General features: G+C 54.0%; 1 protein-coding gene and 1 pseudogene across 1 annotated transcript in view; both read right to left on the bottom strand.

The window, feature by feature from the left end:
* The window catches only part of LOC121157105 (fer-1-like protein 4), a 28332-nt gene extending 5420 nt beyond the window's left edge, over positions 1 to 22912 (bottom strand). Inside the window, exons 1-34 of the mRNA XM_040981119.1 lie at positions 22834 to 22912; positions 22492 to 22547; positions 22047 to 22135; positions 21848 to 21947; positions 20017 to 20108; positions 19826 to 19867; positions 19379 to 19543; positions 18908 to 18968; positions 18669 to 18800; positions 18473 to 18535; positions 18305 to 18389; positions 17908 to 18067; positions 17557 to 17740; positions 17278 to 17464; positions 16503 to 16858; positions 16077 to 16185; positions 15712 to 15889; positions 15504 to 15624; positions 15024 to 15124; positions 11468 to 11555; positions 11279 to 11395; positions 8758 to 8910; positions 7714 to 7867; positions 7494 to 7618; positions 6975 to 7109; positions 6708 to 6881; positions 6181 to 6297; positions 5916 to 6077; positions 4503 to 4740; positions 4149 to 4291; positions 2404 to 2446; positions 2222 to 2322; positions 2008 to 2148; positions 1806 to 1919 (exon numbers count right to left, since the gene is read on the bottom strand). Coding sequence (XP_040837053.1) covers positions 1806 to 1919; positions 2008 to 2148; positions 2222 to 2322; positions 2404 to 2446; positions 4149 to 4291; positions 4503 to 4740; positions 5916 to 6077; positions 6181 to 6297; positions 6708 to 6881; positions 6975 to 7109; positions 7494 to 7618; positions 7714 to 7867; positions 8758 to 8910; positions 11279 to 11395; positions 11468 to 11555; positions 15024 to 15124; positions 15504 to 15624; positions 15712 to 15889; positions 16077 to 16185; positions 16503 to 16858; positions 17278 to 17464; positions 17557 to 17740; positions 17908 to 18067; positions 18305 to 18389; positions 18473 to 18535; positions 18669 to 18800; positions 18908 to 18968; positions 19379 to 19543; positions 19826 to 19867; positions 20017 to 20108; positions 21848 to 21947; positions 22047 to 22135; positions 22492 to 22547; positions 22834 to 22912 — 4365 coding nt within the window. The remainder of the gene's footprint in view (positions 1 to 1805; positions 1920 to 2007; positions 2149 to 2221; positions 2323 to 2403; positions 2447 to 4148; positions 4292 to 4502; positions 4741 to 5915; positions 6078 to 6180; positions 6298 to 6707; positions 6882 to 6974; positions 7110 to 7493; positions 7619 to 7713; positions 7868 to 8757; positions 8911 to 11278; positions 11396 to 11467; positions 11556 to 15023; positions 15125 to 15503; positions 15625 to 15711; positions 15890 to 16076; positions 16186 to 16502; positions 16859 to 17277; positions 17465 to 17556; positions 17741 to 17907; positions 18068 to 18304; positions 18390 to 18472; positions 18536 to 18668; positions 18801 to 18907; positions 18969 to 19378; positions 19544 to 19825; positions 19868 to 20016; positions 20109 to 21847; positions 21948 to 22046; positions 22136 to 22491; positions 22548 to 22833) is intronic.
* Positions 12671 to 12823, bottom strand: LOC121157516 (annotated as a pseudogene).

Genomic DNA, 22912 nt, shown 5'->3' with positions numbered 1-22912 from the left:
TAAGCCTCTACTTATGGCACTGACATTCTATGTGGGTACTGATTCAAGTTGCTGCTGTTCCACTTCCAATCCTGCTCCCTGCTAATGACCTGGGAAGGCAGCGGAAGATGGCCTAAGTCCATTGACCCCTGCACTCCCATGGGAGACCTGGAGGCCACTCCCACTCCAAAGCAGCCCAGCTCTGGCCGCCATGGTCATCTGGGGAAGTGAAGCAGCAGATGGAAGATCTTGGTCTCTCCTACTCTCTCTGTATTCTGCCTTTCAATAAAAAATCTTTCAAAAAAGCAAAGTACCTGGTGCAAGTCATGGTTCCTCCACTACCAGTGTAGCTTCTGGCTAACATGCACCCTGGGAGGTAGCAGCTAATGACTCAAGTACTTGAGTTTGGGCTCCTGGATTCAGCCTGACCCAGTCCTGGCTGTTGCAGGCCATTTGGGAAGTGAATCAGCAGGTAGAAGATCTCTGTCCTTCAGACAACAAAGGGGGGGGGGAACCTTAAAACTTATTTAAATAGCTTTGAGTTTGATGACCCTGCGCAGAGGCAGGTGTTCTGAGTGCAGTGCATGCAAGGTGAGCTATGACACTCAGCAGATAGGTGTGCTAAGATAACTTCCCACATACAATATGTTCAACTTTTGGTGGGTTGAGGACGCTGTGTCTGCACACTGGGAAGTGTCACTGTGTCCTCATTCCTGCTAACCTCCTCCCTTTCTGTCCACCCTTGGCCACTCCTCCTTCCTAGGAATCTTCTCCTCCTGCATTTCTACCACAGCTGTACTTCCTTATACAAAGAACAGCAGACTACAGGTGTTCTTTGCTCTTTCCAGTACCTTCTGGAAACTATTTCTATGTGTTCATAGAGATCTGACCCATCATTTGTTATGACTGCATAGTTGTCCACTGTAGCTCACAAACCCTTTCATCCATAAATGGGTATTTAGTATAAGTTTACATTTGTTCTCTCTCATTTTTAGAAATTATATTTGGCTGTTCCCCAAACTGCCAGCTCACTTTGGAGAGCTCTCTGTGAAATATCTGAAGTGTTTGATTCACACGCTAACACCTGAAGCCCTTAAGCGTCTCTTTTATGTTGTTTCTCTGGCCAATTTTTCCCAATAGTTTTGTAACTTTGTATATGGGTTCCAGTTTGATTATATAACTCTTTGGCAACTGTGAGTCCAGGTTTGGGACCACTCTGAACCAATCTTTTGCTTTGAGTTTTCTGGATGTCTAAGCAGATAGTAGAAATTCAAGCCTTAAATCAATGTGAAGGCAAAGTGCAAATAACTGGTTCTCAGGGTAGTCACCCGTCTCTGCTTCTCCCTCCCCTAAGGACAGAGGAGTGGGCTTGCCCTTGTCCTCCATTCCTTACCTCCTGCTTCATGCAAAGCCTCAGTTCCAGCTCCCGGCCCAGCATACCTGGGTCAGGACCATGGCTCTGGATCCAGGAGCCACAGGACTAGTCTCCCACCCAGTTGGGATTCCAGCTACCTCTTCTCTGGGGCCTGCTGGGATTTCCCTGTCCTGAGCCTAGCATTCCTCTCAAAGACCTGTCACCTGGCATTTCGAGATGTGTCCTATCAGCAAGTACCACACTGCTGGAACTAGGGCGTCAGCTCATTCCCTACTGCCTGAGCCTGGCTGCGCCATGAGCATGCTCAGTGAGGTTGGGGTTGGGTGAGGGTGTCATTGACTCATGCCTTCCGAGGCCTGGCTGAGTGATGAAGAAGTCAGGCTTCTTCTAGAGCCTTCTGCCGTGGAGCTCTCATGTCCAAAATCTTGGAGGTGGTGGGAAGCCTGCTCACCTTCACAACATACACTCTGACCAGCAGCTTGAGGGGCCGGTTCTGGGGGATGCCCCGTGAGATCTTGGGCTCAGTGGACGTTGCCTCCGACTCAGGGTAAATAAGGAAGGAGCCCTGTGGTGGGGAAGACAGAAAAGACCCTGATTCATGTTTTCCCCAAGCCCTGCCCATGCTCCCAGGCCCCTGCTTTCCCCATACCCACCTTGAACTTGCCCATAAAGTGCTCGGAGTCTTTTTCTTCTCCGTCTCCGTCCCCCTGACTGCCTTGCCCCCGGTACAGGGGAAACACATTCAGCCAGTCCTCAAAGTGGTTGAACTCCTCCTCCAGGGACCTATTATAGATCTGAAAGGCCAGGCCTCTGTGATGGCCCACATCCCGGGACCGGGGCACTCCCTCTCCCCCACACCCCAGGTACCTTCAGGGTGGCTATGGTTTTCGTCCGGGTCATGGAGCCTCTGACTTCAGCCTCACGCTGGCCTTGGACCTCCCCATCCACAGAAGTGAGGTTGATCCCACCTGGAAGCAGTACACCCATGGCAGGTGTCTGAGTCGGTGGAGTGCTGCAGGCGGAGCAGGAGTACACAGGGGGACTCTTACCTGAATCTTCAGGATCATCTGTTTCATCCTCCTCGAAGTTGGGCTGAAATTGAAGGGCCTGTCAGAGCCTTCCCCCTCCTTCCCCTCCTGAGTCTATCCCTCATCTGAAACACACAACTGTGAAGTCCTGACTTGGGTTCCAGCTGGGTAAATTCCAGCTTTGCATTTGCAAAGCTTCAGTTTATTGCTTAGTCCTGAACCAAGGCAGCAACTGCCAGAAATGTGACTCACCTAAACAGAGATATGCTTTGAGTATAAACACATCACACATGAAGATGGAGAAGAAAATTGGAATGTAAAACATCTCATTATTAATTTTGATAATGACTGTTAGATGACATTTTGAGTATGTTCAGCTAAATAAGATATATTATTAATTTTACCCATTTTTTGTTTGAGAAAAGCCGAGACACGGAGATCTTCCATCCATTCTCTGAATGCCACAACAGCTAATTTTGGGTCACAAAGGCCCCAATCCAAAGGGTGGTACTGTGGCATAGCACACAAAGCCTCTGCCTGCAGTGCCAATATCCCATTTGGGCACTGGTTTGAGTCCCAGCTACTCCACTCCCAATCCAGCTCCCTGCTAATGGTCTGAGAAAGCAGCAGAAGATGACCCAAGCACTTGAACTCCTGTACGCATGTTGGAGACCCGGAAGAATCTCCTGGCTTCTGACAGGCCCAGCTCTGACCATCAGAGCCATCTGGGGAGTGAACCAGAAGATGGAAGATTCTCTCTGTATCTCTGCTTTAAAATAAATAGATAAGTAAATAAATAACTGAAGCAAAAGAAAAAAACCCCTCAATCTAGGTCTCCTAGGTGGGTGGCAAGGAGCCATGTACCTAAGCTGTCACCATTGTCTTTTAGGTACCTACCAGTAGGTAGGTGACATTGGAAATGGAACTGGGTCTTGAACCCAGGCATTGTGTTACAGGACATGGGGACCCCAAGCAGTAGCTTCTCCCTGCACAGTATGTCTGCCCCATCCTTCCGTGTTATACTCCAGACCCAGAAATGCAATCTACTGGGCCTGGTGGCATGGCCTGGTGGCTAAAGTCCTCGCCTTGAACCTGCCGGGATCCCATATGAGCGCTGGTTCTAATCCCGGCAGCTCTGCTTCCCATCCAGCTCCCTGCTTGTGGCCTGGGAAAGCAGTCGAGGATGGCCCAAAGCTTTGGGACCCTGCACCCATGTGGGAGACCCGGAAGAAGCTCCTGGATCCTGGCTTCAGATCGGCATAGCATCAGCCGTTGCACTCACTTGGGGAGTGAATCATTGGATGGAAGATCTTCCTCTCTGTCTCTCCTCCTCTCTGTATATCTGACTTTCCAATAAATAAATAAATAAATCTTTTTTTTTTAAAGAAAGAAATGCAATCTACTTCCCTCATGTGAGTGTCAGGGACCCAACTACTAAAGCTACCACCTGCTGCCCCCTCCCACTCCAGGGTGAGCATTAGCAGGGAGCTAACGGTTGAGCCAAAGCACTCACATGGGACATGAAGGCCCCAAGCAGCCTCCTGACTGCATGCTGTAAGACCTGCTCTTTTTTTTTTTTTTTTTAATGTGGCTACTGCAAAGTCTAAACCAACACATACAGCTCACTTCATGATTCTGTTGGACGACCCAACTTCAGATAATGGAGCTAGAGCTGTTTCCAGGGTGAGCAAAGATAACCACAGGGAGAAGTTATGTACAACCACGCAGCCTGGGCAGCGGGAAGGCGCACGTCCCACCCTACCCACCTGGCCCTGCAGCTCCTGCAGCGACGCGTAGTACTTGGACCACCAGTCCAGCTCTTCAGGATCAGGGATGTCCTCCTCCAGTTCAGGGCCTTGATTCAGGAGGCCTCCTAAGGGGAGCTTCTTCAGGGGAGCAAGGGGAAGGACTCAGGGCTCCTCACCCAGCATCACCCCAATCCTACCCGCTACTGCTGCCCCCTTCCCACTCACTACCTTCAGGAATCCTCTGGATAGCCCTGCTTCAGCCATGGGGGCATCTAGCGCCTGTGGTTCTAGAAGGGGGACATGACACCAGGTCAGGCAAGTTGGAGACAGACTCCATGGCCCTGGAGCCATCTCTGCCAGGAACCAGAGGACTGGTGGCTGCTGACCACCAGGGAGTGGGCCTCACACCTTGAGGTCCTGTGGGAGGTACCAGGTCTCCTGCTTCCTCTTCTCCTTCCTCCTCCTCAGGGACATCCTCAGGACCCTGGAGTATGAACCGCATCATGCGGGGGACAATGTGGGATCCCACCAGGACTGTGCGGCCAAAGGCCCGGCGCTCTATCACCAGGATGCTGAGTGGGGGCTGCAGGTAAGGCTGCTCCGGCAAATCCTGGGGGTGGCGAGAAAAGAAATGGGCCTCTGAAAGCCAAGGGGAGAGGGGAAGGTATCTGCCAGTACAGGAGGGTACCACTATAGCATTTCACATAGTTGCTTAACTTGCTGTGCCACAACACTGGCCCTCGTGTATGTATGTATGTGTGTGTGTGTGTGTGTGTGTGTGTGTGTTAGAGAGAGAGAGAGAGAGAAAGAAGGTGCTGTCCATCAGCCCCAGCCACCGTGACCATTTGCAGAGTGGATCAGAAGATGGAATATTCCCTTTTGTCTCTCCCAGTTCCACTCTGCCTTTCAATCTCTAAAAACAAAAAACAAAACAAAAAAGGTACTGTCCTTAGCCGCCTGAGGTGTTGGAACCTGATGTAAATAGAGTCCCCAGCCTCCGGGGCTGAGACCAAGTCCTGCCCCTTGCACACTTCCTAGCCCACAGGATTCTGTCATAGTGCCCTCAGGCTGAGACAAACAACCAGCAAGCTGAGTGAGCCACCTGCTTGCAGCTCATCTCACAGCACTGACACGCCCTCTAGCTCCAATTTCCTGCTCGGGAACCGGGGCCAGGAATGGGTGCTGGGGCTTTTTGCTGGTCTAGGACCACTGTGCTTCTAGCCAGCCGCTTTCACCATGATGTTTCCACCGCTGGCTCCCCACAGCACTCGTCTTCCAGGTAACGTGACCTGTGACCTTCCAGATTGTGTTCTTTTGTACCTGCAACACCCATCTCACATGCAAACTTCAGCTCCAAAGAGACCAGGGCTGCCACCTGCACTTGGCTCCAAAGCCTACCTTCAGTCATCAGAATCGGCGTTTTTCTTCTTGGCTGGGGTGTCTCAGAGACTACACAGATTCCTTGAGACTCACCCTTCAGCAGAGCCAAGAGAGCACCCCTGAGCATGAAGTAGTTCAGGAATCACAAACCACAGCCCCACCAAGCAAGTCTGGCCCACTGCCAGCGTGTGTAAATAAAGTTTTATTGGGACACAGCCAAATGCATTGAATTATATACCTTCTATAGTTGTTTTCATGCTGCAGTGGCAGGAATGGCTAATTGTGGCTACAGAGTCTAAAGGCCCAAGAGCCTCACTCTGTGGCCCCAAATGAGCCAAGGGGCTTGGCCACAGAGTCCTTGTCTACCGCCTACCCTCACTCCCCTATCCCCTACTCTGGGCTCACCACAGTCAGATGCTTGACACGCTCTGTGAAGTTGGGGCTCTCGCGGTAGCTGGCTAGGACCTCAGACTCCACACGTTGTCCAGCCACCTCCAGCACAACCTGGGGCTGCTCCACCTCAAACAGATGCACACGCCCAAGACCACGCAGGCCCCAGAACAGCACCTGCAGCCATGAAGTAGGGCACACAGAGGCCTGCTGTGACCCAGGGGCAGCCAGGGCTGAGACCGGGATGGGGAGTGAAGAGACTGTGAGGGTCTGACGCTACCTCTACGCGAAACTCTCTGAGCACAGGTCGCACACTGGGTGGCAGGGACAGGCGTCCAGAGAGGGGATCCACTAAGCCTGTCAGATCCTGGGGCTCCACATCACGAGGCACCGAGGGCTGCCAGAGGCAGAGAGTAGAGATTAGAGGTCAAGAGTCATCAGCCCAAAGGAGGCTAAGCCTGGGCTTGGGGGAGGGACATGCAAAGCTGCTGGCAAGGCATCTCCCAGGCAAGGCCAGATGAGTGGATGGCTGGCGGGGTGAACTGGAAGGAAGGGCAGGTGGCTGAGGTGTAGGGGTGGGGTGACTGCAGGAGGAGCCAGCAGCCTGCAGTCCCTGGGCCTGGCAGGTAAACCGTGGTCTGAGCACTTGTGATGGTCCCTAGGATCAGGAGGTTCCAGGAGGTGACCCCAGGACAGACGTTGTAGCCTCTCCTTCAGATCCCAGGAAATGCCCACACTGTGTCTTCCTGGGAGGCCGCACAGCCCAACGGACGAACGAGGCAGACCAGTGTGAAGGGGTGTTCTGACCTCAAATCGGCCGCTATAGTCCAGTTCGATGAGCTCAAAGGTGGCAATGAGCTCTCCTGCTGCCCGGGGCCCATTCCTCAGGGGGAAGAACTGCAGTTCAGGGCGCTGGTATGGGTCCTCAGCCAGCTTTACTCTCGGGGCAGCCAACGCCCTCCCCAGGAACACTGCAGGGCCCTGCATGGGGCAGGGCGACAAAAGAGTCTCAGGAGCCAGGGGAGGTGGGGGACCCCCAGACAGGGGAGGGAGGTGGGCCCTGGCCACACTCACAAACTTGTTGTAGTCAAAGACATTGACAATCACCAGCGGAGGTTCTTCTTGCAGGTGTTCCCTCCGCCCATCCACAATCAGCTGATCAAATACCAGGAGCTCGTCCCACAGGGGACTCAGTGTCTGCTCCAGGACCTAGGGGGCCGCATAGACAAGGGATTGCTGTCAGAAGACTCCCAGTGTATAGGCCCTCCCTGTTAAGCTAGAGGCCAGTCCCAAATGCAATGGGATGAGGACAAAAGTTAAGTGCAAGTTTGGAGGTGGGGGAGTGTTGGGCCAGCATCCCTGCTGGTACCACTGCAATCAACCATCCTCAGAGCCAGGCCCACAATGGACCCCAGAAAATGAACCCTCACCCTTCACTAACACTACACTGGTTCCAATACCCCACTGCCACCCAAGTCAGATCAGTTCCCCCAGCATCCAGTCCTGAAAGTGCAGGGAGAGAAGGGAGTTTGGCAGGGACACTCAGCCCCATGCCTCCTTGTCTCTTGGTCCTTCATGCGACGCAGGCCTCACCTGCGTGGTCTGGCACTGGGTGGAGATGAGCACTCGTGCGAAGGGGTCCGAGAGGCCGCTGTCATCTGCAGCCAGCACACCACGGGCCTGGTACAAGTGAGCCCGGAGCTGGAAGTAGCTAAAATCTGGGGTGTGGAGAAGGAAAGAGCCAGGTCTGCTCAGGGGACCACCTGCCTTATGAGCCCCGCCCCTAGGGAATGGGACCAGGCTGCACACTCACCATCACGGTAAAGGCTGCGGGGCAACCCAGCAGTGGGCTCGGGCAGCAACTCAGCGGGCAGCTCAGAGGTGCAGGCCTTGGCTTGCTTGCTCAGTCCCAGCCACAGGAAGAGCTCCAGTTTGGCGCAGACTTCCCCAGGGGCTGCTCCAGGAGTCTGTGACGGCCAGCAGCAGGTTAGAACCCCAGGTACCTGTTGCAGAACTATCCCCAAACTTCCTGATCAAACAACACCCTTTGGGCCTCAACCTTGCACCCCTCTCCATGACCTATTTCCAACATCATTGCATCCTGTTCCCATGAGCTCACATCCCAAAACCATACAGTGCCCTGCATGCCTCCTTCTCACACCACGTTTTCCCCATCTCTGCAGGGTCATCTCTCTGAGGATATTTTTGGATATAGTGTGCACACCCTCACACCTGTAAGGGACCAAGAAGTTTCTGTCCTTTTGTCACTACCCTGCTGGGATCAGATCCTGGATTGGAGGTCAGCGCAGGCCCAGACAGCAACACCTGTTGCTCACCTCCATCCAAAGCAGACCTGGACAAAGGCACAGTCTCCTTGGGCCCGGCACCAGGGGGCAATTGGCTAATCCTCCCTTTGCAAGCAGCAGGATCCCACATGGGGTCCCCGTTCATGTCCCGGCTGCTCCACTTCCCATCCAGCTCCCTGCTTGTGGCTTGGAAAAGCAGTAGAGGATGGCCCAAAGCCTTGGGATCCTGTACTCATGTGGGAGACCTCGAAGAAGCTCCTGGCTTCAGATTGGCTTGGCTCCAGCCATTGTAGCCATTTAGGGAGTGAACCAGCAGATGGAAGGTATTTCTTTGTTTCTCCTTCTCTCTGTAAGTCTGATCTGCCTTTCCAATAAAAAATAAACAACTCTTAAAAAAATAAAAAAGCATAGTCTCCTCTTAGTTTTGTGGAATTAAAAAGAGTGTGGGATTCCCAGTTAGGAACCACAGGCTTGGACCTCTGTAGCCCAGCCCTCTCCTGAGAGCCCACCTTTCTCCCTCTCCCCAGCAGCTGCACCCTCAGGGTCCTCACTGTGAGCAGCAGACTCTGGATCTTGCCACAGTCCCGGCCACGCTCTTCCTCCACCACAGAGAACAGCACATCCTGGGCAGGGATCCGGGCCCAGGCCACACGGCGCCGCCCACTGAGCATCCAGACCAGCACGTCAGGGAAGGACGGTTGGGGCTGTGGGCAAAGCATGAGGTCATTCAGGTAGGAGTGGAGCTGAGACACCCTGTTCCCACAGCCAGGGCAAGCTCTCCATCTGCCCAGACCTCTGCTGGGATGCCCTACTTCTCCCTTGTTTAGTTTTAAGATTGTGATAAAATACACGGAAGGGAAGGTCAGCCATCTTAACCATACCCCTGAGGGTACAATGCAGTGGCAGCGTCAAGCACATTCACAGTGTGGTATACCCATCATCAACATATCCACCCCCAGCACTTCCCACCCTCTCCAACTGAAACAAACCCCTCTTCCAGTTCTCCAACCAGCCCCTGGCAACCGGCATTCTACTATCTGTCTCCAGGGACTTGACCCCATACTAGCTGCTTTCTATGGCTGGACCAGCACAGCGCTTGCTGCTCTGGGACCGGCTTCCCCTTTCGCTCCTCCCAGTCTGGTGCTCCCTAAACAGGACTCACCCACCCTCAAGCTACTGTAGTATCTTTCTGAGTAATTCCTACAGACTGCTACTCTTTCTTACCCATATACAGATGGAGAGTTTGTCCTCCTCACTAGGACATCCATCCCAAAAAGGCAAGGAACCTGGCAGGGCCTAGGTCCCCATGATCTAACGCATTTAACAGGATTTCAAATACTAACGCATAAGCAAGCAGAAGCAGGAAGCTATCTTTCCCTCTGAAGCACAGACCTGACTCTCCCCTCCACCTGTTCAGAGCCAGAATCCCAACATTCCCAACATTTAGCTGACTTCGCAGCTAAATCACAGGCATCGAGGGAGTGAACCAAATGATGGAAGCACTCTCAATGTATCTTGAGAGGTCAGCACTGTGCATAGCACGTTAAGCTTCTGCCTGCAGTGCTGGCATCCCACATTGGGTCCAGTGCGTGCCCCTTCTGCTCAACTTCTGATCCAGTTCCCTACTAACGGCCTGGGAAACAGCATGAGATGATTCAAGTGTTTGGGATCCTGCACCCACGTGGCAGAATCAGAAGAATCTCCTGGTTCCTGGCTTCAGATCACCACAGTTCTGGCTGTTGCGGCCATCTAAAGAGTGAATCAGTGGATGGAAGATCTCTTTCTCTGATTCTTTCTCCCCTCATCTGAACCACCTTTCAAATAAAATAAATAAATCTTTACAACAATTCTTTAGGGCCAGTCTCAATGGCCTAGTAACTAAATAATTGCCTTGCATTTGCCAGGATCCCAAATGGGCACCAGTTTGTGTCCAGGCTGCTCTAATAATAAATAAATCTTTTTAAAAATTTCTTTCTTACTCTCTCCCTCTCAAGTAAAAAATAATAAAATTGGGCTTGGTATGGTAGTCTAGTGGCTAAATCCTGACCTTGCATATGTCAGGATCCCATATGGGCACCAGCTCATATCCCTGATGCCCCACTTCCCATCCAGCTCCCTGCTTGTGGCCTGGGAAAGCAATGGAGGGTGGTCCAAAGCCTTGGGACCTTGCACCCGTGTGGGAGACCCAGAAGAAGCTCCTGGCTCCTGGCTTCAGATTAGCTTAACTCCAGCCATTGTGGGCCGTCTTGGGGAGTGAATCAACTGATAGAAGATCTTCCTCTCTGTCTCCTCCTTTGTTTAAATCTGTCTTTCCAATAAAATAATATATAATAATAATAATCTTTTAAAAAATCTTGCCTTCTCTAATTGTACACAATTTGTAGTGCAATTGAATGTGCTGAAGTCCCTGACCTGTCTTCCAGCTGTCAGGCCTTCAAGTCCCAGGCTTGCGTGTGCTGTTTATTCTTCCTGGCTTATTAAACTCCAGCTTAGACCTTGAACTCTAACACCAAATCCCAGCTTCTGGATACTTGACCTTGATTATACCCTCAGCTCCAGCACCCAAGACACCTGCTACACAGGCAGGATGGAGCGAGAGAGTCCAGGAAGAGCTGACTTTGGATCCTAACTCCACTTAGCTCGATGGACCAGTTGCTCTCTAGCTTTAAACTTCAGATTCTGCTGCTGTCAACAAAGGCAGCCCTTGCTGCAGGGGGTTTGGAAGACTCACACAAGGTAACACATATAGATGCTTAGCAGAGGGAATTCTCTAGTAGCATGAACCCCCACCATTCCTCACTGCATGCTGTTCAAACCTCTGACCAGGAAGGCCACACCCAGGAGGCTTTGCAAGTCTTCATCCACAGAGCATGCATATTCCCAGGGTCAGTGCCTGGCCCTAAAACTCTCATTTTCACCTCTAGCAGCTCGCAGTGGATCTTGGTCCTATGCCCGAAGCAAAAGACCCCAGCCCTGGCATCATTGCTAAGCACGAATGTTACGTTGCAGCGGGAGTTTCTGGGATGATCCAAATGCTTGCAGGAAAGGAACACTGGACAGGCGAGACATCACCTCCTGAGCCAGAAAGCGCAGTTTCGCCAGGAGCTTCTTGGCCAATGCCACCTTCTTTTGCACGTTGCTCTGCCTCAGGCCCCTTAGAAGCCACAGTCCTTGCTTTGCCAAGAGGTTCTGGAAAGGTAAGCAAAGAGCATGAATGCAGAGCCCCTGCTGAGTGCCCCACTTCCCTTCCCTGGCCCCTACCATGCTGTGAGTTAGCAGTTTCCCTCTGCAGCGATCCAGGGAGTTGGGCCGAGTCATGGTCCTGCGCTCAGCACCAAGGCAAAACTGTCTGCAGCAAATGGGGCACACAAAGTAGAAGGGAATGAGAAGAGAGAATGTGGCCCCTTGGGGCTGTTTCCCTGCGAGCCCCGCACAGCCCTCGATCGTGTTCTCGGAAGAGGTGCTTTTCCTTATCCAAGAATGCCCTCCCCTACTTGGATCTCTCCCCAGTTCTTGAAGGCCAGCCTCACTTTGGAAACCCAGAGCTCACTGCTAGTTATCCACCACCCTGGATATGTCAAGTATGGCCTCAGGACCAAACCATTTCAGTTATCTGGTCATTAGAAATACAGAATCACTGGGGTCAGTGTTGTAGCAGATAAAGTTAAGCCTCCACCTTAAGTGACACCATATCCTATATGGATGCTGGTTCAAGTCCTAGCTTTTCTACTTACGACGCAGCTGCCCTCTAATGTTCCTGGAAAAAGTAGCAGAAGACGTCACACACGCTTGGGTCCCTGCACCCACATGGGATACTCAGAAGAGGCTCCTTGTCCTGGCTTCAGCCTGGTCCAATCCTGGCCGTGATGGCCATTTCAGGAGTGAACCAATAGATGAAAGATTTTCTCTGTAACTCTGACTTTCAAATAAACAATTCTTTTAGAAAAATCTCAGCTTCTCCCCAGACCCTGCACATAGAATCTTTAGGCTTATCACTTGAGGGACTTCCAAGAATATTTTACAGAGTTTTTATGTATGTGTGTATGTATGTGAAAGACAAAGAGGCAGGGGAAGCGTCAAGGGCAGGGATGAGAAGGGAGAAAAAGGGAGACAGAAGAGAGGATCTTCTGTCAGCTGGTTTATTCCCCAAATGGCCACTATGATCACGTACCAAGAACTTCATCTTGGGTCTTCCACATGAATGGCAAGAGTCCAAACACTTGGGCCATTTGTTTTATTATTATCATTAAAGATTTATTTATTTTCTACAGGAAATTCAGATTTGCAGACAGAAGGAGAGACACAGAGAAAGATTTTCTGTCCTCTGGTTCACTCCCCAAGTGACTGGAATGGCCAGAGCTGAGCTGATCTTAAGTCAGGAGCTAGGAGCTTCTTCCAGGTCTCCCATGTGGGTGCAGGGTCCCAAGGCTTTGGGCTTTCCTGTTGTTTTCCCAGGTCACATGCACGGAGTTGGATGGGAAATGAAGCACCCAGGATGAACCAGTGCCCATATGGGATGCTGGCACATACAAAACAAGTATTTAGCTACTAGGCTGCTGCACTGGGTCATCAGGCTATCTTCTACACTTGATCTTAGCCAAAAGGCTGAGAGGCGATATCTCATGAGGCTATCTTCTAACTGCTTTGTTAGGTGCATCAGCAGGGAGCTGGATCAGAAGTGGAACAAAGGGCCTGGTGCAGTAGCCTAGTGGCTAAAGTCCTCGCCTTGCACGTGCCAAGATCCCATGTGGGCACTGGTTCATATCCAGGCAGCCCTGCTTCTCATCCAGCTCCTTACTTGTGGCCTGAGAAAGCAGTCAAGGACGGCCCAAAGCCTTGGGATCCTGCACCTACATGGGAGATACAGAAGAAGCACCTGGCTCCTGGCTTCAGATCAGCTCAGCTCCAGCTGTTGCAGCCACTTGGGGAGTGAATCAACGAACGGACGATCTTTTTGTCTCTCCTCTCTGTATATGATTTTTCAATGAAAATAAATAAATCCTTAACAAAAAAAAAAAGAAGAAGAGGAAGAAGAAGAAAAAGTGGAGAATAGTGAGCACCTCCAACCCATCTCACTGCCTCTCCTGGTCAGTGCCCATGGTGGATTCCTTTTCCTGCATCCTGCCCTTAAATGCTGGGGTCCTCCAGGTCCCGAGTTCTCTACTGCCTGGAGGATTGTAAGAACCCAACTGTTAAAATACAGGTCCCTAACTTCTAGAATTCTCCCTAAAATTCTCCTTGCGACTCCCCTCACACAGCTAACTGCCTCCCAGATGTGTCCATTTATATTTCACAGGTGTGAGAAAGTTAACAAGTCAAAGACTAGCTACACACACACACACACACACCCTGTTCCCATGAGCCTGTCCCCATCCCCTCCTGCTTCCCACTGCTCAAATAACCACCGTCTACATGGCCGTGCAGGCCAAAATCTCAAACACTCGTTTCATTTGTCGTTCATGACTCCCTGCTTACCCTATGACCTCAGTCCCTACAACCGTCTCCACATTTCCCCTGAATCCACGCGTGGCACTCCCCTCCACTGCAGTCATCCTGCATTCATTTCACCCTTTCCTATCACCCGGAACATCACAATGCCCCACAGAGGGACCCCCCTGTTCCCTCCCTGACACACTCTCCCCACATGCTGATCCTTTTCAAGGACACCTCAGGACATTTCTGTTCAGAACCCACAGTGATCTCCCAGAGCAGCAGCCAAGCTCTCTACAGGATCCCACAAGACTCCCACATGATCCTCCCAGCTCCTCCTTCCCATTGCCCCCCCAGGCCCATCCACTCTGCTCACTGCTGACTTTCCAGCTCTTCCTCCAACGCCAGCCTTGAGAGCTTTGCAAGCACTCCCCCTTCCTCATGTGGTAGGCCCCTTGGTCTTCCTAACACCACCTTAACAGGGGCCTCCCCTCCTCCACCTGCTCTAAGCAGCAGCTCCTCTAATGCTTCCCAGCTCTGTCTCCCCCTTAGCATTTATCCTAATTATCATACACACTTCTTTTCAATCACATGATTTTTATCTGCGTCTCTATTCACTCCCCATCCCACTCTCTCCCTGGAATGGAAGAGGCTTCTGGATTTTTGTAGACAGAACTCTTGGGCCTCACTCGCTGTCTGCCAAAGTGAGAGCTGTGAATATTTACTGAATCAAGAGATTAAAAGCTGGTTTTGAAAAGAACATCTTAAAGAGAGACTTAATGACTTAAAGCACAGTGAGGTCCAAGACGGGAGTGACTAGAACATGTTTCTGTGGTTGCAACGATAACCTGATGAAGTAGATGAGGCAGGAGAGAAGAGGGCAGTAGCTGAGCAAATTCCTGCTGTAGGACAGAGGGGATGGAGTCAAGATCATAGCTTCAGCTACTGGGGCAAAGATACATCCCCCGCTACAACAGAAGAAAGGGCAGGCAGGTGTAGAAACCAGTAGGTGCAGACTGCATGGAGGAAGTGAGGCAGCTGCGTTCTAAAGCAGGAGAGGCTGTTAGTGGGAAACAGCCACGTTCTTCTAAAGCAGGAGAGGCCATTAGTGGGAACAAGTGTGGAGAAGGGGAAGGGATGCCAAAGAGGAAGGAAACATTGTAAGTCTGATTCAGGAGCCTGGAAAACCGAGTTCTCTTGGGACAGGAGGCAGCAGAGGGTCTAAGAGTGGCCCATGACTTTGCTTAACAAGGACAATCACATCCTGGCTACTCCCCCGCAAAGCACCATGCACACGCACTGCCCTGGTCAGCCACTGTGAGCCTCCACCATCCCACCCACACTGGCTCGGAGATCAGCAGCATCCAGGCCTTGGCTCTCGACTCACCTGCTCCCAGCCACCAGTTCTTCCAGTGCCTGCTTGAGCCGTGCGCAGGCACCAGGCCCTGGCCTGCGCTGCATCTTCTCCACCTCCTGCAGCCCCAGGTCCTGTGCACACCAGCAAGAGGATCAGAGAGCCTTGGGGTGTCTGTTCCCCAACCCTTGTCCCCTCTCTGTGAGACCCCATCACACCTCTCTGGCCAGCCTTTCTTCACCTCCACAGGGGTTGGTGATTCCGTTCTTTATAGCTGCCTCCTGGCCCTCTCTCTGTGGGCCCCGCCCATCCTCACCCTACCCTCACCTGGCTGCAGCAAATCTGATTCCCTGCCCTTAGTTCTGCTCCTTGAAGCTGCCCTCTGGCCTGGCCTGACCAGGGTTCTGGTGCCGTGGTGCTCTGCCCATTAGCCTTACTACAGTGCTCCATCAAAGGCCATGGCCCCAGGCGCCATCAGTGACCAAGCCTGCCCAGTGTCCCCCTGGCCCTCACCAGTCGCTCGGCCACTTTGCGCACACAGTTGCTACTATGCAGGCGCCACGTGTAGTCCTCCCAGCGGCTCCACACATGCACACATGGCTTACGGTGCCGCAGGGGCAGGCAGAGGTACGGCCTGGGTGGGAGGACAGGCGCAAAGGCTTTACTGGAGGCCTGGCTCCCTAACGCCCCCTTCCCACCCCCCAATAACCCAGCCACTCACCCGCTGCCATCCATGGGCTCAGGTTGCTGAGCAGGAATGCCCAGCTCCTCCTCCTCTTCCTCCTGTTCCATCCCCACTTCTAAGTCCAGCAGAGGCTGCACCTCTGCCTCAGTGTTCTCAGGTTCCTGTGCGGCCCTAGAACCCTGGCCCACACGCTCCTCCTGTCGGCCTGCACGACCTGCCTCAGGGCCACGGAGGTCGGAAGGCCACAGAGGTCAGGGAGGCCACACGAGCAGGAGCACACCTCCTTCCTTAATGACCCCCGCCTCGATGGGAGTCTGACCCCATTCCTGGCTGCAGTGCAGGAACCCAAAACCTGACCACCCTCAACTTGTGGCCCGCAGGGGTCCCAGGAGGCCACGCACCGATAGAAATCTCGAAGCTGATGGGCTGAGAGGCCACCGCAGGATCAATCATGGTGGCCTCGAAGAGCACACCAAAAAGCAGGAAGTCTTGGAGGGGCGCCAAGGCGTTCTGGGGAAGGAGTCAGGTGGGAATAGGCCCCTTAACACTTTTGGTTCACAAAACCCACACAAAAACCTGCACCAAGGCTTGGAAGGCACCGCAGGCCCCCACCCTCCCTCCGTGTCCCCTGCAGTCCACACTCCACTTGGTCCCAGGAGCCAGTCCACTCCAGGCAGCATGCACATGCAAGAACACACAGCATCCACACTGCATGCCACTCAGGCCACCACACTGACACCCTCCACCGCCCATGTGTTTGAGGAAGAGGAGGGGGGACTACACCCCAGAGCGACCCCACTCCCTTGGCTACCAATCCCAGCCCTCACCTCTGGCAGCGGCAACAGCTCTTCCACCTCCACCTCCACGGCGCTGGGAATCTCAGGCCCCTGCACACTGGAGCCAGCGGCCGCTGCAGGAGCCCCCGAAGGGGCCTGGCCCTGCTTGGCTTTCTTCTTCTTTCTGGTAAGTCGGGACAACCTGGACCCCTTTGAGGCCTGGGGGCCCTCAGGCTCAGCCCTGCCTTCCAACACCTCCATGGACACGGCCACCAGCAGGCGCCCACGGAACCAAATCCCCTGGCCAAAACCCTCGTTGAGACCTTGAAGACCATCCCGGAGCCCCCGGCTGGGGAGCGAGCCATACAGGGGCACCCAGGCCGGGCCGAAGGTGGGGTTAAACCCCGCTGCAGGAGGACAAAAACAGGGCTTTGGAGGGGAGCGCAGGGTGGGTGGGCCCCAGGTCCTTTCATGGGCCATGTCTTTAACCCCTCCCAGAAGGGGAAGTGCCGGCCCATACCAGGGGACAACACCTCCTGGCACCACCAAAGCAGTGCCGAAGGTCCCTGGACCGAGCTAGCAGGGGAGGGGGGTGGAAGTGGATTACAGTGCGTGTAGGAGGTCCACGCTGTGGCGGCCAGACTCCAGAGCGGCTGCATACCCAGGAGGGCGACAGGACAGGTCCCTGTGTGTTACCGAGCTGCCGCACGGAGCTAGGAGCCTAGAATGGGTTTGCTGAGGAGGGCGAGACCCCTGGACAACCCAGCCTCTGAGGCGGACGACGCGGACCGAGGCCGATCAGGGCGCGACGCAGCGCGACGCTCACCCGCGCGGCCTGGGTGGGAGATCTGCCTCAGGTCCAGCACGTGCGTGGCGAGGGCCACGTCGCCGAGGGGCGCGTCGTCCCGCAGCTGCAGGCGAAGGCCGCGTGTCAGCGGCGGGAAGAGCTCCAAGAAGCTCAACTGCTCGTTCCACTCCGGCGCCACTGCCTCGCTGCGCACCGACGTCTCGCCCTGCAGGAGGAGGTGGCGTGCACCGGTGAGGGGTGAGGGGTTAGAGGTGAGGGGTGAGCAGTGAGGCGTGTTTGGGCGCGGGAGCCTCTTGCCTGCTGTCCCAGAAAGGACACCTTCACGTAAGGGTCTAGGAGGACGCGCTGGTCGTGTAGGGCGCGGGCCAGGCTCCCCAGCAGCCCGGAGCGCAGTGCCGGAAGCCCCTCGGCGCGGAACACGCGCACACGGAGTCGCGCCCACGGCCGTTCGGCTGGCACCCGGCGGGGAAGGAGCAGGTTCCTGGAGGAGCAAGGATGCTGAGGGCGGGCCTTCCCCAGCACGAGACCACGCCCCCGCATCGAGGCCACGCCCCCGCTGGATACCCTAGCCCTCGCGACCACGCCCCTCGCCCGGAGCCACGCCCCTTCTTGCCGGCCGCGGGCCACCTGCATCTCTGCCCTGCTTACTTCTCTATGTCCGCGCTGTGCCCCGGGCCCGGGGGTGGCAGGGAAGGGGGCAAGTCCCCACGCGCCCTCACAGACAACGTGACCTTGACAAAGCCCTTGATGCCGGCGCGGGTGTCCTGGGGGTCGTGCAGTGGAGCCCATTTCTGGTAGAAATGGCCATCTGGGGGAGAGGGGTGGGCAGAGGAGCAAACCCAGCTCAGGGGAAACCCATGGAACGCTGCGAGGCAAGCATCTGGTCATGGCTCAGGCCGAGCTCTGGGCGGCTGCTCATGGAAGAGGAGCTCGGAGGCACAGAAGAACACTAAGCTCTGCAGGGAGTGCATCTCAGGGCAGGCAGACCCCTGACCCGTGGAGAGGGCGTCGGGCTGGCTGGTGCCAAGAGAGGAAGGCTCAGTACCTGGCTGGTCGAAGATGATACCCAAGTCCATTCTGAAGGTGCCAATGCGGGTGGCCATGAAGGGGAGAGTCTGCGAGTGGAAAGCCTGGGGGGAGGTGGTGTTAGTCCCGAGTAGCTTCCACACCCTTCCCCCTTACAGGGGGAGACCCTCAGCTGTGACCCCCTCACCGTGATCTCCAGCAGCAGGTCCTGGAGGCGAAGCCGGGTCTCGTGGAATTCGAACAGGAAGTACTGGGTTGGAGGAGCAGCAAGGGAAGAGCAGAGATCGAGGGGTTCACACCAACTGCCCCCAGCCTCATAGTCACCCTCAGACCACTGTGGGACACCTCACGTTCTGTCCTTTCCCGCAGGCCCACCCACCTACCTCGTTGTAGAAGGGGCAGTTGGTCCCACGCTGGGTGGTGGTCACTCGGCGTTGGTCCCCGACCCGCACAGCCACATAGGGGTTAATGTTGACGCCCACCAGCTTCTGGGCCTCCAGCACAGTGACCCCCACCTGACGGATTGCAGAGAGAGGAGGAAAGGAAGATGCAATTGCTGGTGGCAGAATACAAGATGGGGCTCCCACAAGCAGGCTGGAGGTGGGAAAGTAATGAGGGGTACCTGGAATTCCTGGGCTCTGGATGCCTGGAAGGGATCCCCGCGGGTCAGGCCCCGCGTACGGCTGCAGGAAAGTCCAGGGTCAGTGCTCACTTGCCCCGCTCCTGCCCTGCTCTGTGCTGAGTGGGGGTCTCTTGGTCCCCTGAGCTTCCCTAGATCCTGCCCCCATCTCAATCCTACACCTGCATTTGACTCATTGCTGAAGCCACAAAACCACATGTTCACTTCTCAAAGATGTGGGCACTGAGATTGGAGACACAACTTGGCCCCCTCAGGTACCTGTGCAAACCGACCTAACCCAGCTTGCCAGGGTCTGTGCCTGTCAGTGACCCAACTTGACCCCAGGAAAACAATCCTGGACCCTCCTCTGGGACCAGGTGTCTGTGAGAGGGATAGGCATGGAGCCAAAGATGTGGGGAGGTCCTCTGACTCAATGGCAGGTGTGGGAGCAGGTGTGCAGGGGCCATGGGGTACCTTTTGAGGCGACTGAACACGACCCCGGACAGTTCCACATCAGGTTCATCCTCCAGCCCCAGCTCCAGCTCCAGCTCGTTGTCCTCATCATCCTGCTGGCCCAGGCTTCGAGCCAGCCGCCGGCCCAAAGCCACCGCCCGCCGCTCCAGTCGGGCCTCCTCAGGCCTGATGGAAAGGGTTTCAAGGGACATCGCCTGGGACCTGTCATTTATCCCTGCAAAGCCCTTGACTTTCCTGACCCCAGGACTGACCTCTGACCCTCAGACTAATCCTACAGATCAGACCTCAAACCTTGAGACCCTTTGAATTCTAGAACTAATGCCTAACTCCAGAGGGTTGACTCTGACCCTGGAGTTAACCCCGGGACACCCAACACCACAGGCTGCTAACCCCAGGACAGGCCCCAGTGACCCAGGTCATCCCATGCCCTCCGCATCATATACTTACTCAAGCTCCTGGAAGCCAACATTGGGGATGATTAGCTCAGAGCTGGAAGGTGGAGAAACAAAAGGAAAGAGCTAAACCTTAATGCAGATCTGCAGCCCAGTAGGCATCCAGGGGTTTCCAGTGTTTGGCAGATTCAGGATGGAACTGGGGACCACTTCCAGGCATTGCTTATGATGTGCGGGTGGGGGTACCTGTCCCGAATGGGTACCCCAAAGTCCTCCTCTGCCCAGTCTCCAGTGGCACCCTCTGGCGGTTGGTACTTCAGGTCAAGCTCCACCTGGATCTAGAAGCAGACACACAGTGTCCCCTGAGGACGCCTCAGACTTTGCTGGAACAAAGAGAGGCCCCCAGATGTCTCCTTTAGTTCCATCTGAAAACAGAGGCGGCTTTCCAGCCTGTGCTTATCCATGATGATGCCCACCTACAACCTGTGACAGACTTCGCCATTTACAGCTTATCACCTCAGAAGGCCAAACACAGATCCTAATGCCCTATCACTCTCAGAAAGGCCTTGCTGTGGACTCCACGGCTCTACATGGCCTGACTCTGCTCCTTCCTGGCTCCATCTCATTGCAGGTCTTCTTGCTGCTCGACACCCTAGCTGTACTCCCTCTGGAGAGCAGGCTCATGCATATGCCAGGTTGTCTGCCTGGAACATCCTCCACCAGCCCCACTCTCACTTGATGGAACCTACCATCCTTCTGGGCAGGGCTCAAGCAGTATTCCCTCAGGGAATCTTTTCTGGGAAGCAGGAAATTTACAAAGAGGTCCTATTCTCAGCTCCACTAGCTGCTTTGTAACATTGGCTGGTAGCAACTTTACGCTAGTATTTGCAGTATTTGTTTATTGGCTGCCACCCTCTGTAGTCAGGCTACAGGAGGGCACATCCTTGTCTAGTTTTGCTTGCTGCGGACTCCTCGTTGCTCAGCAGAGCACTTGCTGTGATGAGAGCTCAACTGAGAATGATGGGACCCATTGCTGTAACTGATCATGGTAAGCCTTCATCTGCAGTGCCAGCATCTCATATGAGTGCCCATTTAAATCCTGGATCCTCCACTTCTAATCCACCTCCCTGCTAAAGTGCCTGGGAAAGCAACAGAGAATGGCCCAAACACATGGCCTGGAAGATCTTGGCTCCTGGTTTTGGACTGACACAGCTCTGGTTGTTGCAGCCATTTTGTGGAATGAATCCATGGATGAAAGATTCTGTTACTCCTTCTTTCTTTGTAATATTGCCTTTCAAATTAAAATTATTTTTTTAAGATTTATTTTATTTTCACTGGAAAATCAGATATACAGAGAGGAGGAGAGACAGAGAGGGAGATCTTTCGTCCAATGACTCACTCCCTAAGTGGCCGCAACAGCCGGAGCTGAGTCGATCTGAAGCCAGGATCCCAGAGCCTCACTCAGACTTTCCACATGGGTGCAGGGTCCCAAGGCCTTGGGCCATCCTCGACTGCTTACTCAGGCCACAAGCAGGGAGCTGGATGGGAAGCAGAGCCACCAGGATTAGAACCAGCGCCAATATGAGACCTCAGCATGTGCAAGGCAAGGACTTTAGCCACTAGGCTACACCACTGGGCCCTCAAATGAAATCTTAAAACAAAACAAAACCAAAAATTCAGTACTAGGTATGATTATATTATGTAATTACCAAACCTCTTGGAGATACTAAATGACTTGTCTGAATTTTCAGTTGGAAAAAAAAAAAAGCAGATTTGAGATTGAGGCCATGTCTATTTCTACTACTCTGTGAGTTTCCATTCTCTATGAAACTCCAGAAAGGTCCGACCAGGTTTAACCTTGTCTTCCACAAGAACCAAGCCTGCTTCAGGGTCAGGGAGCAACTGCTCTCCCCCACTGTCACACCCCTGGGCCCAAGTTAACTGTGTTTCTTGGCGCATGTGAGATCCAAGCAGGTACTGTGGTGAAAGGAGCCCAGCGTCAGAGGTGAGGGAGAAAGGTTGTTCCTGTCTGGGAAGTAGAAGTGAGGGTGAGGCAATGGACAGCAGGTGCACTCACTGGGGACACACGCAGGTGTTCATCCACAAGGGCCTCCCGTAGCACCAAATGCCCGGTACTCTGTAACTGCTGTAGGGAGATTACCAAGGTCCCCAGAGACCTGCAGGAGTGGCAACAAAAGAGAACAGTGACCCAGGGGAATGACAGCAGCAAGCCACCCCACTCCCACCCTCAGCGCTGGCTCCCCAGACCTGCTCACCTGGGACTGAACACACGGCTACAGTTGACAACTCGCACAGACAGACACTCCCCAGCCAGCGGAGCCCCGTAGTGGGGCCAACGGAACAGCTAGACATGGGAGGGAGCATGTGACACCTGGAGCTGGGTTAACCCAAATCCCCAGTCCAGAGCCTGTTCCCAAGCCCGAGACAGAAGCTGATCCTCCAGAATTAGAGCTCCCTCCAGAACTGACACCCCAAACCTGGGACTGATCCCCTTAGTGTGGTAAGACTGACCCCAAATCAGGGGTGATCCTGGGACTGAGGTCTACAGTCGTAGGACTGACTTTTCCACAAGTGGGTCTGACCCCTCAGTCCTGTGACAGACCCCATCTCCTCAGGCTGTACTTCTGAAACCCCAGCATGAGCCCCTGAATTACAGTATGGATATGGCCAGTTCGCCACCCAAGAACAAACTGTACTGACCTCGCCGATGTCTGCTTCCCGACCACAGTGGATTTTCCTTGTTTTCTGGGTAGAGCCTGCTCAGAACTGACACTAGTCATTTCTCTGCTCTTCACATCCCCAAAAAGCATCCACATCCCCTACCCTTGGTCCGATGTCCAGGCACCGCCCCCCGCCCCCCTTTCTCAATGGACCCTTACAAGATGAGAAGGGATGGAGGCAGTGAGTTGGAGATATAAGGCTGGGAAAGAGACAGGAAACAGGCTATATAGTGAGGGATCATTGCAGATGTAGGGACTTCAGAATCCAGAGACCCCCCCACCTCAGTTCCCAAAGTCCTTAGAGCACCCCCACAAATATCACCTCGAAAGCTGAGCTTGACTTGCCGGTCATGGGTGCCTGGCAGTCCCGTGAGACGCCGCACACACACGGTCAGTGCCAT

Source organism: Ochotona curzoniae, unplaced genomic scaffold, assembly GCF_017591425.1.
Source record: "Ochotona curzoniae isolate NIBS_2020 unplaced genomic scaffold, NIBS_Ocur_1.0 contig_3520, whole genome shotgun sequence".
NCBI classification, from domain to species: domain Eukaryota; kingdom Metazoa; phylum Chordata; class Mammalia; order Lagomorpha; family Ochotonidae; genus Ochotona; species Ochotona curzoniae.
This window is presented reverse-complemented; position numbering and strand designations above follow the sequence as displayed.